Here is a 15,232-nt window from a genome sequence, read left to right as displayed (position 1 = left end):
AGTAAAGAAAATTGAATTGAGACACCTCCTAGTGGGTTGGGTTCTACCCAAGGGCCAGTAGAAACAGATATGGGAGGGCCAGTAGAAGATGAACTAAGAGGTCCAGCAGTGGTTAATGAGAAGAGTGACAGTGATGACTACAATTATGAATATGCTTCTAAAGAGTGTCATAATCCGGTATCTTCTGAGGATGAGAGAACAATGCACGGACTTGATTTCAATGAAGAAAATGAATATGGAGAGGTTCAGTTTGAGCTTGGAATGCAATTTTTTAGTATAGAGAGATTTAAGAAGGCCTTGAAGGATGTATTTGTCTGGGATGGAAGAGATTGCATGTATATCAAGAATGAGAAGGAGAGGGTCAGGGCTAGATGTGTGGAGGAGAACTGCCCTCTGTGGCAAGGAACTAAAAAACAATGGCATTTGAGATAAAAACATTTCACAACAAGCATACATGTGGAAGGGATTGTGGAAGAAACTTGGCCGATAGGGCATAGGTCACAGATAAGCTGGAAAAAAGGTTGGCAACACAGCCTAAGCTGACATCGAGGGAAGCAAGGAGCATATGAAACAGGACTACAATGTTTAGGTCCATCCAAAAATGATCCAAAGGGCTTTGAAAGCAGCTAGGGAAATTGTTGTTGGGAATGACAAGGCACAATATGGGAAGTTGTGGGATTATTTACAAGAGTTGCACAGGAGTAACCCAGGAAGCACGACTGACATGTGTGTTGACCCAATTTCGCAATCTCTACCGCTGTTTGACAAAATTTACATATGCTTAGATGCGTGCAGAAATGGGTTTGTTAAGGGTTGTAGACCACTAATAGGCCTAGATGGATGCTTTTTAAAGGGATATTATGGAAGCCAACTCCTAACTGCAATGTCACTTGATGCTAACAACCATGTATTCGTTATTGCATATGCTGTTACAAGAGCAGAAAATACAGAGAACTAGATGTGGTTCTTAACTCGGCTTCAGGATGATTTGGGAGACCATCAAATGCGCGGATGGAATCTCATGTCCGACCAACAGAAAGTAACAACATTTGCCAACCTATTCTAATATTGTTTATAATTCTGTAGAGTATAGTTGGATTATAGTGTAGATATTGTTTAGATGATTAGATATTGTTTTATAAATACAAGTCTGCACACGATAATTGTCTTATTAGATATAGACTTCTGTTGCACATGTTGGATTATAATTAGATGTTTGTAACAGTTATAATTGGCATGCCATTTTCAGTTTTATAAATGCAATGCTGCACATTATAATTGACTTATAATTAGTTTATGGCTATAGACTTCTGTTGCACATGTTGGATTATAATTAGATGTTTGTAACAATTATAATTGACATGCCATTTTCAGTTTTATAAATGCAATTCTGCACAACATAATTGACTTATAATTAGTTTATGACTTATAATTGGTTTATACCAGTGACTTCTATTGCCAGCAATTGGTTTATAATTAGATGTATGTAACAATTATAAATGACATATTTGGTTTTTAAACCAAAAATGCAGGGACTTATGCGTGCAACAAAGGAAGTCATGCCCTATGCACACCATAAAAATTGTGTGTTGCACATTTGGAAGAATCTTCAACAAAAATTCAATAACAAGCAGGTAAATGGACTGTTATGGCATGCTGCCAAGTGCACTACTCAGGTGCAGTTCAAAGCATCAATGGAGAAGTTTAAAAGTGAGTGTCGCGGAGAATGGGAGTATATGAATCAATTTGACCCAGCAGTTTGGTGCAAGGCATATTTAAGTTATGGTCCGAAGAATGACAGCCTCACCAATAACATGTGTGAGGTTTGAAATTCTATGATAGTTGAGGCTAGGGAGAAGCCGATTCTAACAATGTGTGAAGAGATAAGGTGTACAATAATGAAAAAGATAGGCAAGCACAAGAGGATTCTAGGGAGGTGCACTGGAAAACTGGCACCAGCGCAGCAGTGGAGACTTGACAAGCACATTAAACCACAGAGTCATAAATGGAATGCACAATGGAGCGGAGATAATGACAGGATTCTATTTAAAGTTACTAGGGAAAAACACAAATTGGGCGTCAATCTCCAACAACATACATGCACTAGCAATGCATGGCAGTTGACAGGTAAACATTAATTATAATTCTTGTCTTGTTATTTTCACAATTTTTAGCGCATCATATTCATGTTTTTGTTGCTGTTGTATAGGGATGCCATGTGTCCACGCAGTTGCTGTTATCTCTAAGTTGAGAATTAAGGCTGCCGAAGACTTTTTGAGCCCTTATCTCACTATGGATGCTGTGAGGAAAACATATGACTTGTGTGTAAATTTAGTGAACAGCGAAGAATTTTGGGAGAAGACAGACCATCCAAAGCCACAACCCCCCAGGATAGTAACACCAGCTGGTCGTCCAAAGAAACGCAGGACTGAATCTGGTGCACCCCCTCCCCCTCCAGTGAAGGGGACAAAGTGAGAAGAACTTTTCAGGTAACGTGTAGCACATGCGGGGAGAAGGGGCATTATTATAAAACATGCAAGGAAGCACCAGCTAAACCTGACTAGCAACCAAAAAGAAAGAAGGCAAAAGCGGCTAGCAAAGATTTGGTTGTAATGACTGAAAATGTAGCTCCTGCCCCTCCCCCTATAGGGAATGTGGCTGGTATTGATGGTAGTGTAAATAACATACATGTTGAAGAACTTGAACCTATTAACCTGGACTCTCTTGTAAGTTTTTTTCTTTAGACAAGTATTTTGTAACTCGTATACATTTTGGGTTGTGTCTTTGAGTATTCACACTGAGTTAATATTTGAAAACATATGTGGCTGCGAAACATGTTTCTGTCATACAGGATACGACTAGGAAAAACAAGAAAAAATACCAAAGAAGCTGCATGTAGAGCCAGATGAGATAAATATTTCACAAAATGCCCCAACTGCAGAGGTAAATAGACACACCATAATTCTTAACTTTTTTTTTTTAAACACAAAAGATGTAGTTTTGGAGCCCAAATGTGATTCACTATTGTTTTACCAGGTTTCAGGAATTGATCAAACTACTCCAATGAATCAGGCCACAATTCAGTCATCAAAGGCTCAGCCCCATTCTGCAGCTCCAAAGTTTAGGCCCAAACAGAGTGTCAGAAGGCCCCCAGGTCCTCCAATGCAACCCAACGAACCTCCTCACAATGTACAAGTCCAACCAGAAGGACAAGGCTTAGAGAGAACCTCTCATGCAATCTCCAATGAAACTTTGGCAGCAGCTAGCACTGGGACCTCATCAAGGTTATTCAAGTTCATTCCAACTCCAGGAATGAAGCTTCCACCAAAAAACCAGTGATCAAACTTGCTATATGGATATTATGTTGTTTAGGGAATGTAGAACTTTGGTTTAGGGGGAGACTCTATCTTAGTTATTTTGGTTATAGTGTTGATGTTATGATTAGGTTCTGATTTGAAGTCTACATAATACTCAAAGTTGATTTAGAGATACAGTCAATTTTTTTTTTGTTTTTGTTTTAGTATCAAGTTGAAAAAATACACATGGTCTTATGAGTGAAACTCTGGAGCTGTTCATATTTTGGAGTGAACTTTTTGTAAAACACTCATGTTTTGGTTTGTGAATCATTTAATCACTTTATATGTTGGTTTCAACTTTTATGAAACTCTCAGGAATTGGAGTGCAATTCCAAATGTCTCACAGATTTGAATATTTATTTACATTGTTATCTTCATAGACATGTGTTTCACAAACTCATAATAATACAATATGATAATATCTCAATACTCTATTTTAAATTCTAATAACTACATGAAATAAAATAATTTAAGTATCACTGAATTAGAGTAAATAATCATAACATCAGTTGTTGTCTTCATACAAGCTATGAATTTCAACAATAATTTATTAAGTAGTTGTCTTCTATTTACATAACTTTGCACACTAAATCAAATTCACATTTTTTTCAATTAATCCACTGCAAATTGATGAAATTATAAGTGTAACTGCAATTCCAATTAAAAAAGTGGTTAAGGTTCTGCATTTAGTGTTGCGCCTCCAAATATTTTTTTAATTTTCTGCTTTGCCATCATTACTTCCAGTGCCTCCAATCTTTCTTCCATCGTCTTCAAACTTTCAGCCACACCATTCTGATTGGCATAAGCTTTATGTGAATATGACTCAACATATTCATCAAGCCATGCAAAGTATTTACAATGTGGAGCTGCGGTCTGCAACAAATAACACTCCATGGTAATGGCAACGAATTTTGAAACAAAACTAAAATTGAAAAATGATTACCTTAAAATAAGAGCAACCAAAAAAAAGTCTGTTCGAATTTTCTGCAGTGCTAGATTGAAACAATATTGCATATGTGCCACAATGACATCTGGGTGCTACAAATATTTTCTTGCCTTGGTTTGCCTTTTCTCCTATACTCCCAGTGGAACCCAGAGTCGGACTCCAGCACAAATTCTTCCCAACTTCATTGCTTTCCTCCACGGTTCGTGAAGAAGAGTCTCTGACTTCATAACCATATTGTTCTTCAGGAGAAAAGTCCTTATCTTCACTCTACACACAATTGAAAACAATGAAGAATAAAGAAAAAACCCTAAATAACTATGAACACCCAGGAGATAATTGCTCATAATGAAACACAACGTTTCAACAAAGGTTAAGGGGGCGATTTGTCCCAATTATGAAGGAGAGAAACCCATGTGGACAAGTTACTGACACATCAGCCAGTGACCTGTTTGGAACCGGTTGCAGGACCGGAACGTACAGATATCATAATAGATAGGGATCGATTTGGGTATTTAGATTTCTTAGGGGGTGGAAAGTCCATCGGACAAATCGTTAGGGACCAAAAAGGCATTTACTCTAAATTTTATAGAGTTCGCCTAACCCCAACAAACTCTATATAAAGCTTTATGAAGCACACACTTTTAATCTATATCATTGTCTGGAAAATAGTATATAGATCTACAAACAGTACATAGAAGTACACAAAAATACACGGATAACAAACATAGCTTCTTCAAGAATCTTTTTTAATTTATAATTAAAAAATTCTGGTTAAATATGGCTTATTTCGATATATCTATGTATTTTTAGAAACGATAATAATAGTTGTCATTGTTAAATATTGCTTATTTTTTTAATTTATAATTAAAAAAAACCTTGAAGAAACTATGCTTGTTGTTCGTGTATTTTTGTGTTCTCCTGTATAATCTATATACTATTTTCTAGACAATGATATGGATTAAAATGCGTGTTTCAATAAAAATTTTTATACCGAGTTCGCGTGGTTAGATGAACTCTATAAAATTTATAGACTTTGCCAGGGAATTAGGTGAATTTGCCAATTTTTATAAAACTCGTTGGGTTTAAATGTAAAAAAAACATCGTATCTAAAAAATTAAAGTTAAAAAATATGTTTGGGGAAGTAATAATTTTTGTTATTTTATTATAGAAAAAAATCTGACAGTGTTATTGATCATCATAGTGTATGTATTAAAATTAACTAAAGTTGAAAACGAATTTCTTATTCAATTGATTGTTAGAAGAATAAAGGAAGATCATCCAAATATCTGGAGAGAAGCAGCCAAATTTTGTGAGAGACTTTTCCATAGGTCTTACTATCATAATATTATGTCCCTACAGCACTACTAAGTTACTACTCTCACCAAAGAAGAACCACTTTCACAGTTTCACTCAAACACACTAAAAAGATGCAATCATTCACTCCCATCATTCTCTTCTTCATCACTTCTTCACTACCGCTTCTCGCTTCCTCCACCACCGTCCCTTCATTCCCCCTTCAACCTGACACCCAAATCTGCCACCTCGACCTCTCCGACGAACTCTTCGGCGGCGTCAACCAAGCCTGCGCCGGCGACACCCTCGACCGCAGCCGCTGCTGCCCTGTTCTCGCCGCCTGGCTCTTCGCCGCTCACGCCAGGTCCGCTCTCGAGCTTCCCCCCTCTCCTCCTCCGGCCTCGGCCGGAGACCTACCCATGATGCCGGACGACGACTCTCAGAAGTGCGTGGAGACGCTGCAGGAGTCACTGAAGAACAGGAGCGTGTTGATTCCGCAACCAAACGCGAGTTGCGACGCCATAACGTGCTTCTGCGGTATCAGGCTTCACCGGATAAGCTCGTTGAGTTGCCCGGCGGCGTTTAACTTTTCCGGTGGAAGCAGTCACGGTGGTGGTCTTGTCCCTACCTCTGCTGTTGTCAACTTGGAGAAGAATTGCCAAAACTCTTCCTACGCTGGTTGCACCAAATGCCTTTCTTCCCTTCAAAAGGTCACTATACATTTCTAAATATATATATATTTTTTTAAATATTGACATTAAAATATTTGAAATGTTAATGTTAATTTGGTAATTGGGAGGCAGTTAAAAGGGAAGAATAAGGAGAAGGATGAGAGGGGGCGGAAGATGTTGAAGCGAGACTGCCAGCTAATGGGTCTGACGTGGCTGCTGAGGAAGAACAAAACCGCATACATACCAACGGTGTCTGCGGTGTTGCGCGCCATCATGTATAGTGCTCATCCGCACCAATCAAAATGCAGCCCTGATCAGGAAAACATGCCCTTGGCCGTTGATTCCCTCCAACTAGAAAAGGACCACGCCTCATATCACCCCGTGAAACTATTTTGGATACTCGTACTTAATATTGTTGTAACCATCGTCCTCATTATCTCAGTTTGAAATCAACGCTTTCAGGTTCTCGTCCCGTGAAGCTATTGGACAAAAAACATACAATGCGGATTCATTCTGACTTTTTGTCTTTTATGCTCGTACATTTTGGATCTTCATTCACGTTTTTTTTTTTTTCGTCTCTACGTGCTGCTTGTGCTGTGACACCATGAGATGCATACAATTTTTACATTTCTGCTTCTCAGCTCCCATGGTAGTTATATTCTTTTTTATTTATCAAATTTGATTTCAAAGAAATTATTTAAATTTATACAGATGATTTAGTAATACTTGATTTATATCGTTCATCATATGATTTAGTTAATTACTTAATTAATTGATTTGTACCATGTTGGTCTTTTTATATAGTATATATTCCTAAAGTACTTTTGTAGGGAGGGAGGAGCAGCTTCCTAGAATAGAACTGATTAGTGAGTATGTTGGTCGAGAAGGGTAGATGAAAACAAAGCTAAGATTCATATTTTTAATAGAGAAACGGATCAAGATATTGAATTTGGAAATCACTCAAATAAAGATGTGTAAAATATTTTGTTTAAAGATCATTTGTAGTCATTAAAATTTAATACATATAATTAATTAAATCATATTATTTTTATCAAAATTAAATCAGACAAATTAATTTAGTTAAAAAATTGGTAAATTAAATTTTAAATTGGTTAAATTAATATTTTTTTATAAAAAATAACTACAATAATTTTATTATAAAAAATTATTAAAATATTTTTATTATATATATTTTAATTTTAAAAATTCTAAATTCTAATTTTATAATCACACAAAAATAAAAAAATTAAGATTTACAAATTTTATAATAATAATAATTTAGTCTTTTTTTATAATAAAAATATTATAATTATTTTTTATAAAAAATATTAATTTAAATTAATTTAAAATGTAATTTATTGATTTTTTATTAAATTAATTTAAAATAATACAATTTAATTAATCATATATATATATATTAAATTTTAATTATTAAAAAATATCTTTAAAAAAAATATCGTTAAGTATCTTTATCTTCCATTGAATTTTGTACAATCTAAGTAAACGGTGGTTCCGTAAAATCTTAGTGATTATCTGCTTTTTTTTGTGGATCTTTCTCTCGGCTGATTCTGGATTAAACTGTCAATTGAGGCACATGTCACACTTTTTGTTTCTTCAATTCAAACGTTACCATAAGTCCATCAGATTAATCAAATAAAAAAAATATACATAAACGGAACCACGTTTAAAAATAAATTCACAAAGCTTTTGTTGATGTGGGCTCAAACTAAATTCCTTTGCTTATCAAGCTGTCCATCTTTCATTAGCCTTAGACCCAAGTAGATTAATAAACCCAAATTGATGATAATTCACAATTGCGCATGACCCAAAAAGGTTGCATGCAGTTTAGCCTTACACCACAATAAATAAAACTATAAACACTTGTTTCCAAGACCAAAAAAAAAAAAAAACATAGAAAGAATAGGCGAAACTAATCCTTTCATCAGAAAAATTCACATGACTTTATTATGCATTGATTTTCACCAGTCTTTTCCTATTAACCACAGCCAGTCAAGTGTCACCCCAGCAAAAATGCCTCCAAGGAGAAACAACACCAACAAGTTCCCCAATGCATTTTGTTCAGGACCCTACAACAAAAGTTCCAAAGCAGTGTCACATTCACAACTTGTCTGTATGATGTATACTTGTTTTTAATATTAAAATTAAAACTCACCTTGTAACCTTTTGGTGCAGATGTAAGAACACATACAGTGAGGTAACCATTGGACAAGCCCAAGAAGGATGTCAAGAATATCATCCAACCTTGGTCACCATACTTTGCAGTGAAATAAAATGCTGGAACAAGTAGGAACCGACAAAGAATCATTATTGTTATCAACTTCCTGGACTCCAACTTCAACTTCTTCACTAGTGGAATGTATCTTCCAATCAGATCACATACATTGTACATTGCAATCAAAACAAGAGCATACCTAGTATGTATTTGGAAATGTCAGATGATACTGAGTTCATGTCTAGTTATGAAGGCAGAGGAAAATTGATGGAAGAACTTGTTTATGAAGTTACCATGTGCCTAGGCTGTGTGATCCAGTATCTTCTGATAGGAACCCAGGGAAGATGGATAGTGTGAGAGTATATATTAGGAACATGTCAAGTGCATAATCCATGTTTTCTAGTAACAATTGCTGGTTTCCCTTCCTCTCTGGTTGTTTTTCATATCCCTCAACCTGGGGGGGAATTTGCATTAAGTTCAATCTTGAAAAATAAGAAATTTGTGTAGCACAATGGAAAGTAATAAAAGGCTATTACTTCTTCAGATAATGTTTCTATGCCACCAGCTGCAAGATCAGCTGAAACAGTTTTGGATCCTTCAGATGCTGCTTTTGAACGGTAGTACTTCACAATTGGTATTTTGGGGAAAACAAAGGCATAGAGAAGAACACAAACAAGTTCAAAGAATGTTGATATGGCAAAGAATAGAACTGCAAGGAAAGGTAAAAAAACAATAAGAGAAACAGAAGATTATGATGTCAAGAAGCTGTAACTTGAGTGTTGATGAGTAGAACTAGAACCTACTTGCTCCTTTCCGAAGACCATCCTTAGAATTCTCAAATGCAGCTTTTGTGATTAGCCTCAAAGCAGAGGTTAATGCACCAGATGCTGCCAAACCAGCAAGGAAAGACTGCAACAAGAAATTTAAACCAGATTTAAAAAAATGCATTACATGTTTAAACTTTAAATTACTAATTATGTTACCCATGTTAACCTGAATGAATTCTTGTCTCATGTAAGACAAATCTCCCACCATTCCACCTTGAACATGAGCATCCGCAACCCCAAAAGCGCCGCTACTTGCGCATATACCAATGTAAGTTCCAAGACCTCCTTTACCAGATGTTGCTAAATCCAACTAATGGAGATTGACAGGAAGATTTAATCAAAACCATCCTAAAAAGAAATCAAAACTCACAAACAAGTTAATTTAAGAGGACCTACAATTAAGACCAATAAAGTGCTTATGAAAAAGAGTGTGTATCCAAATAGGTTCCGGATTCTTGTGTTGATTTTGGCCTCATTATAAGCCAGTATTGCAAGTGTTCCAACTGCAAATGGTTGATACACAAGAGTAAGCACCCTAGGAGGATGGTATTTCTGCGTAACCAAATGAATATGAGAATCACACAATAGTGTATAACAAAGATACGTGGCTATTTTTATAGATTTATTCAAAGTTTAATAACTTAACTATCAAAGTTTGCTATAAATTTTTATTAAGATGTATGAGAAGCACCATCAACAGAAAAATACATGAAAAAATTGTTACCGGAAACAAGTAAACGTAGTAATCTTCAATTGTCAGCATGCTGTTCCATGAAAAAAGACATCCATTGCCAAGAAGCCAGCAGACAAATATTGCAAGATATTTTCCCTGTTAATACCAAATAAAAAAGAAAAATGGAAACTACAATTTCGTTTGCTTTAGTGTTCCTAAGATCCAATATAATTAGTAGTAGATCCTACACAAACCTGAACACGTGCTGGAACATCACTACTGTTATCCATGGCTACAGTGGATGATTCTATTCAATCTACAAGAAGGAAAATTTATACTTATGAAGAAGCCTAATCTATTTATAATATCTACTATCTACTATATAATAATGAGCCATCACCACATAATATCTGTAAATTGAATTCTTTAACAGTCCTGGGACCATGTGCAACTCATATAACTCTCATCACCCCAGAAAATAAAAAAGAAGAAATAGCATGGCTTTTGATTAACAGAAAACGTTGAAAATGCTATAAAAAAAAGGAGGGGGGTCATAAATTGATAATAATTATAACATTTTGATTGGAATATATACTATTTCTTAATCAATAATAGCTGAGGGTACGGAGCCTATATATATAAATAAGAGTAATTAATTAGTATATAGAGAATTGGTGGCATCTGCATATTATCAGTAGAATCTAAGCGCCATAATGGTAATATACACCTATATGAAAAATATGCATTTTTCCTTGAAGATAATAACAATCAATAAGAATAAATAAAATTTATGATGGCATACATATACATATACTCATATATTATATACAGATAAGGGGGCAGACCAAGCTAAGTTACCAGCAATTCCATATAGTGCCATTTAAAAAGTAGAAAATCAAATATCAATTGTGTTTGTGTGATGTAGTGAAGGTATAATTTGGCGTGCAACAGAGTGAAAGCAAAGCAGATTAACTAATGAAGAAAAAACTTACTCTACAACTCACTGCGTGCAAGGTTCTCCCAAGAAGCATATGGAAGTGGAAGAAATCTGATTCCGCATTCTAGCTAGGATAAACCAGAATCTTAATCTATTCTTGATACCATGTTGGTGGACAACATTTGACCATAACGAGTAAAAGTGAGTCCAAAGTTTCAATTTGAATAATTCTATTAGTTAGTGTTATTTATTATAAATAGAGATAATAATAATATAATTGGTAAGTATGAAATTAATAATTTAAATTATATCTTTTTTTATTTTTCTCTTATCTAATATTTTTTTATTTTTTTTATCCTATTAATTCTTTCTTATTCAATTTCTTTCTTTTTATCGGAGCATTTTCTTAATTCAAGTTTTTTCTTCAGTTAGTAGCATTTTGAATATTATGCTAATAGTTGTCATATCGATGACGATGATGACCATAATAAATTAAATAATCAAGCTATATTTATACTACAAATCAGTTATTATTTAATTATTAATATAAAATATAAAATAAACATACATAAATATTTTTTATTGTATATGATATTTTTTAATTTGATAAATCAAAAATTAATTTGTTACGAATTTAAATTTTATTAAAAAATTTATCGTCGATTAATAAATTATTATAAGTGTAAATTAAGACTCAAATTCCAATATTTATTTAAGTAGATAAATAAATGGATCAATATGAATGCTGCGTGAAATTCAATGGCTCATGGTTTGCGTTCATACTTCATATTTCGCAGTTGGGATGGGACCGTTGACTTTGCCATCATGCTCACACTTAGTGTAATAGTGTTATTCAAATCAATCGGCTGGCATATGCATCATTATTCTTCTATGTATCCACATCCGTTACACATATTACTACTGCTAATAATAGTACTAGTAATTCATTTGTATCCATTATAAGTCAACATTTACAATGACGTACAAGATGCCACAGAAGTTGGCGTACTGGAAATAATTTTCAAATCCCTCAATTTTCTTTTATTGCAAAATCATTTATTAGTCCCTTCGTTGGATTCACATGGCTATTACTTCAACGCTGAGGAACGACAATGAGGTTGTGAAGGTGGAAATTAAACTACTAACTAACTTCATATATACTATTCAAATTATTTCCACCAACCCACTCTCCTATTTCCAGTAAAATTTTGAAAGTCTAAAGGATCGATAGATCACGTTTTTACATTTCGTATTGTACTTAAATAATTTAAAATATATTTAAGATTTAATAAAAATATTTTGTTTTTAATAAAAAAAACTTTACTCAAATAAGCCAATCTAAATTGATACTAATTCAATTTAAAATTTCATTCCGCTACCACTTCCAAACTTGACAGCATTATATTATTCTAAGCTTTTAGTATAAGCACTTGATTCATTCACACTTGAGTCAAATGAACTTGGTTTTTTAATAGATTTGAATCTATCTCATCATTTGCATCCCAATTGTTATTGAAGAAAGTATTAGAGATTAAGCGAGTTTGTATTTACACAAAGTTTAATATATAAATTGGGAGGAATTCAGAGACGGAAATGGCATCCAGGGGAAGTGAAGAAGACATGCAAGAGAAGAATTATGAGGTTCCATCTTATGTTATATACTAGCATGTTTATATATGAATAGAAGAAGAGATAGAGTTTGAATTATAGATTACATATGATGATATGTGTATGTGGGAGGTGTGAGAATGGAAGAAGAGTAGTCTAAGCCCACCAGGGAGCGTCACCGGTTCTGAAATCAGTCTCAACCCATGGAACAAACACCACCTTCCCATCATCCACATCACAATGCGCCAATGCCAGAGACTGTCCACCAATAACAAGAAAATTATTCACTAGTGTTGTTTCTAGTCACAGATAGAAAAGTGAAGAATTTTTGAAAATTTGCTTACCAAAGGAGCAGGTCCTCTGACAACTCTTCCTTGGTCATTGTACTGGGATCCATGGCAAGGGCAGATGAACTTGTTCTCCGCTGCATTCCACGGCACCACACAACCAAGGTGAGTGCACACCGCATTAATCCCATATGTTGCCAGTGTTCTGTCTTTCTCCACCACAAGGTACGTTGGATCTCCCTGTAAAATACACCTCATGAACAACATTCATATTATGAAAAATTTGAAAAACTATGTATGTATAGTGTATACCTTCAATCCTTGTGTAAGTGTACGGTCACCAGGTCCATGCGCCTTGAGCCATTGGTCTGCAAGCACATCATTTCCAAGTGCATCCTTTGCAACAGTACCACCAGTAGCAGATCCTGAACTGTAATCAATCATTTGCATGAAACTCTCTCTCTATATGATGGTGAATGGAAAGGAAGGAAGGAAGAAAGAAAAAAAAAAGATGAATTACCCAGGAGGGACGAAGAAATAGGTATAAGGAATGAGCATTCCAGTAGAGGGGAGAGCAACAGCACCAAGGAGGAGAAGATTCATGAGCTGTCTCTTCCCCATGTCAGGTACTCTGTCAGCTGGAATACTCGTCGCCATGCATACCACTCTCATCCCTTTTCCCTTCCCAATCTTCACCTCTTTCCTTGAACATGACGATGAGGGGCACAGTACCCCACGCCTCCTAGAACATAGCTGAAATCAACACAACCAACCAACATGTTATGATAATTATGATTCCTTATTCAAACTCAAAACACCGTGTGTAGGTTTACCTGCGAAGGGGCTATAGAGGGCAGTGTGGTGGAAGCCATGCTTACACAAACAGTAAGAGGAAGATGAATCGAGGATGATGAGATGATATGATGATGGGTTAAAAATCTTAAACGAGAGGCAACGGTTTTTCTTGGATAAGGTGCTCTTGCCACGTGGCTGCCACATCGCCACATCTTCATTTCCCAATTTCGGATAATGCTTTTTTTTTTGGTCAGAGGATAATGCTTCATGTGGGTCTACTCTAATCAACATTGGGCCTAACCCTCTTTATCTTGGGCTTCGGCCCTTTTCTCTGCTTGTGAACCATTACCGAAAACCATATACACACTGGCTCTTTGGACCTTTACAAGATTCAAGAGAAAATTAATAAATTAGGTCCAGTCCAAAAAAGTGACTCGTATTCACCTAACGTCATGTAAGTAGATACCAAAGAATTATGAAAAGGAAGAAAACAGCATGATCAAACCTATTGAGAAAAGAAAGACAAGTTATTGATAGATGTGTAGGGTTTTCATTGCAATTTGTAGATTATTGTATCGCAAATAAGTAGGTAGGAAAAGGCCCACTAGTTTGCGTTGTCTATGTCCTCCATTGCAAACACAAAGGCATAGAATGATGTTGTTATCTGCATGGGGGGTATGGCGTGCCTCGTGCACTTATTATCAATCCATCATGCGCTTCTCTCACTACTCACTACCCTCATGTTGTTCTATAATATTACTCTCTCTTTTCTTCCGTAAAGAATTTTCATTTTATATTAAGCGTGGAGTTGCCTTCAAAAGTATTTTATAATGTTACAACTTGGAATTCTTCATCTAATTACCAGCTATAAGAAATATTTTATAGTCCTTTGATTAAATTTACTTTTTTTTTTTTTTATAAGATATATAATTGTTGAGAGTAAGTGAGATAAGAGAAAGAGGAAAAGGGGCGGGTAATAGTGTTGAAACGAGAGAGAAAAAGGAATGAATACACATTGGGTGTCTTTAGGCTTTCTCTTGCATCAATGCAGCGAAAGAGGAGAATCTAAGGGTTTCGTCAAAGGAGATAAAACCAAAGAAGCAAAGCAAAAGGAGAGTCCTCAGCTATTTCATGTAAGTAGATATATATTATAAAAGGAAGGAAAGGTGTACCACAGGGGATATAGATAGAGCAAGATTGAAGCAACCACAAAGAAATAGAACGTTCTTTAAAGTCTTTTTCCAAGTGATGAAATCACATGAAAAAGCCGTTTTGCATCTAGTAATGTCTCAAACCTTTTTAATTTTTATGTCTCCAACTTAACTCAATTAAAACTCTTTAGTCTATTGAGCCAACACTGTATTGTATTGAGGGGTGTAATGCATTTTTGTGGACCAACGGCCAAAGATATTAGACGGATTCTAATTCTCAAATTTATTATTTTATATTTAAATATTTTAATCTGATTTTTTTACTTAATTTATAGTAAAAAAAATTACATCAATACAAATTGGAATTTTTTATTTGTGCACCACAAAATTTTGAATTTAAATTTCAAAAAGAATTTAACCATTAGATTTCTTAACAAATTTTATTAACGTCAAAT

At 35.0% G+C, this 15,232-nt stretch overlaps 4 protein-coding genes across 7 annotated transcripts; 2 read left to right on the top strand and 2 right to left on the bottom strand.

Annotated features, from left to right (window-relative positions):
- Nucleotides 1–601: 601 nt before the first annotated feature.
- LOC112705273 (uncharacterized) lies at nt 602–2,475 on the top strand. The gene is made up of 4 exons (XM_025756108.2): nt 602–907; nt 1,533–1,710; nt 1,843–2,127; nt 2,210–2,475. The coding sequence occupies exons 1-4, from the start codon at nt 602–604 to the stop codon at nt 2,473–2,475; spliced, it is 1,035 nt and encodes a 344-aa protein (XP_025611893.2).
- A 2,965-nt stretch (nt 2,476–5,440) lies between these two features.
- LOC112707061 (uncharacterized GPI-anchored protein At4g28100) lies at nt 5,441–6,820 on the top strand. The gene is made up of 2 exons (XM_025758620.3): nt 5,441–6,305; nt 6,399–6,820. Exons 1-2 carry the CDS (start codon nt 5,730–5,732, stop codon nt 6,711–6,713), a joined length of 891 nt encoding a protein of 296 aa, XP_025614405.1. The 5' UTR covers nt 5,441–5,729; the 3' UTR covers nt 6,714–6,820.
- Nucleotides 6,821–8,001: 1,181 nt separating this feature from the next.
- LOC112707060 (equilibrative nucleotide transporter 3) lies at nt 8,002–11,157 on the bottom strand. 4 transcript variants are annotated; one of them, XM_025758618.3, is made up of 10 exons: nt 10,992–11,157; nt 10,254–10,315; nt 10,051–10,155; nt 9,723–9,878; nt 9,493–9,636; nt 9,303–9,408; nt 9,036–9,208; nt 8,793–8,953; nt 8,440–8,698; nt 8,002–8,353 (listed from the first exon to the last, which is right to left on the bottom strand). In XM_025758618.3, the coding sequence occupies exons 2-10, from the start codon at nt 10,287–10,289 to the stop codon at nt 8,246–8,248; spliced, it is 1,248 nt and encodes a 415-aa protein (XP_025614403.1). In that variant the 5' UTR covers nt 10,290–10,315; nt 10,992–11,157; the 3' UTR covers nt 8,002–8,245. The 4 variants fall into 4 exon arrangements, with proteins under 4 accessions (XP_025614403.1, XP_025614404.1, XP_072057801.1 ...); XM_025758619.3 differs by having other exon boundaries at nt 10,051–10,090; XM_072201700.1 differs by having other exon boundaries at nt 10,858–11,001.
- Nucleotides 11,158–12,563: 1,406 nt separating this feature from the next.
- LOC112707058 (cytochrome b6-f complex iron-sulfur subunit, chloroplastic) lies at nt 12,564–14,342 on the bottom strand. The gene is made up of 5 exons (XM_025758617.3): nt 13,665–14,342; nt 13,352–13,584; nt 13,144–13,261; nt 12,889–13,071; nt 12,564–12,802 (listed from the first exon to the last, which is right to left on the bottom strand). Exons 1-5 carry the CDS (start codon nt 13,893–13,895, stop codon nt 12,701–12,703), a joined length of 867 nt encoding a protein of 288 aa, XP_025614402.2. The 5' UTR covers nt 13,896–14,342; the 3' UTR covers nt 12,564–12,700.
- Between the last annotated feature and the right edge of the window lie 890 nt (nt 14,343–15,232).

Source organism: Arachis hypogaea, chromosome 8 (assembly GCF_003086295.3).
Source record: "Arachis hypogaea cultivar Tifrunner chromosome 8, arahy.Tifrunner.gnm2.J5K5, whole genome shotgun sequence".
NCBI lineage: Eukaryota > Viridiplantae > Streptophyta > Magnoliopsida > Fabales > Fabaceae > Arachis > Arachis hypogaea.
The sequence above is the reverse complement of the archived record's forward strand: the minus strand, read 5'-3'. Positions and strand labels throughout refer to the sequence as shown.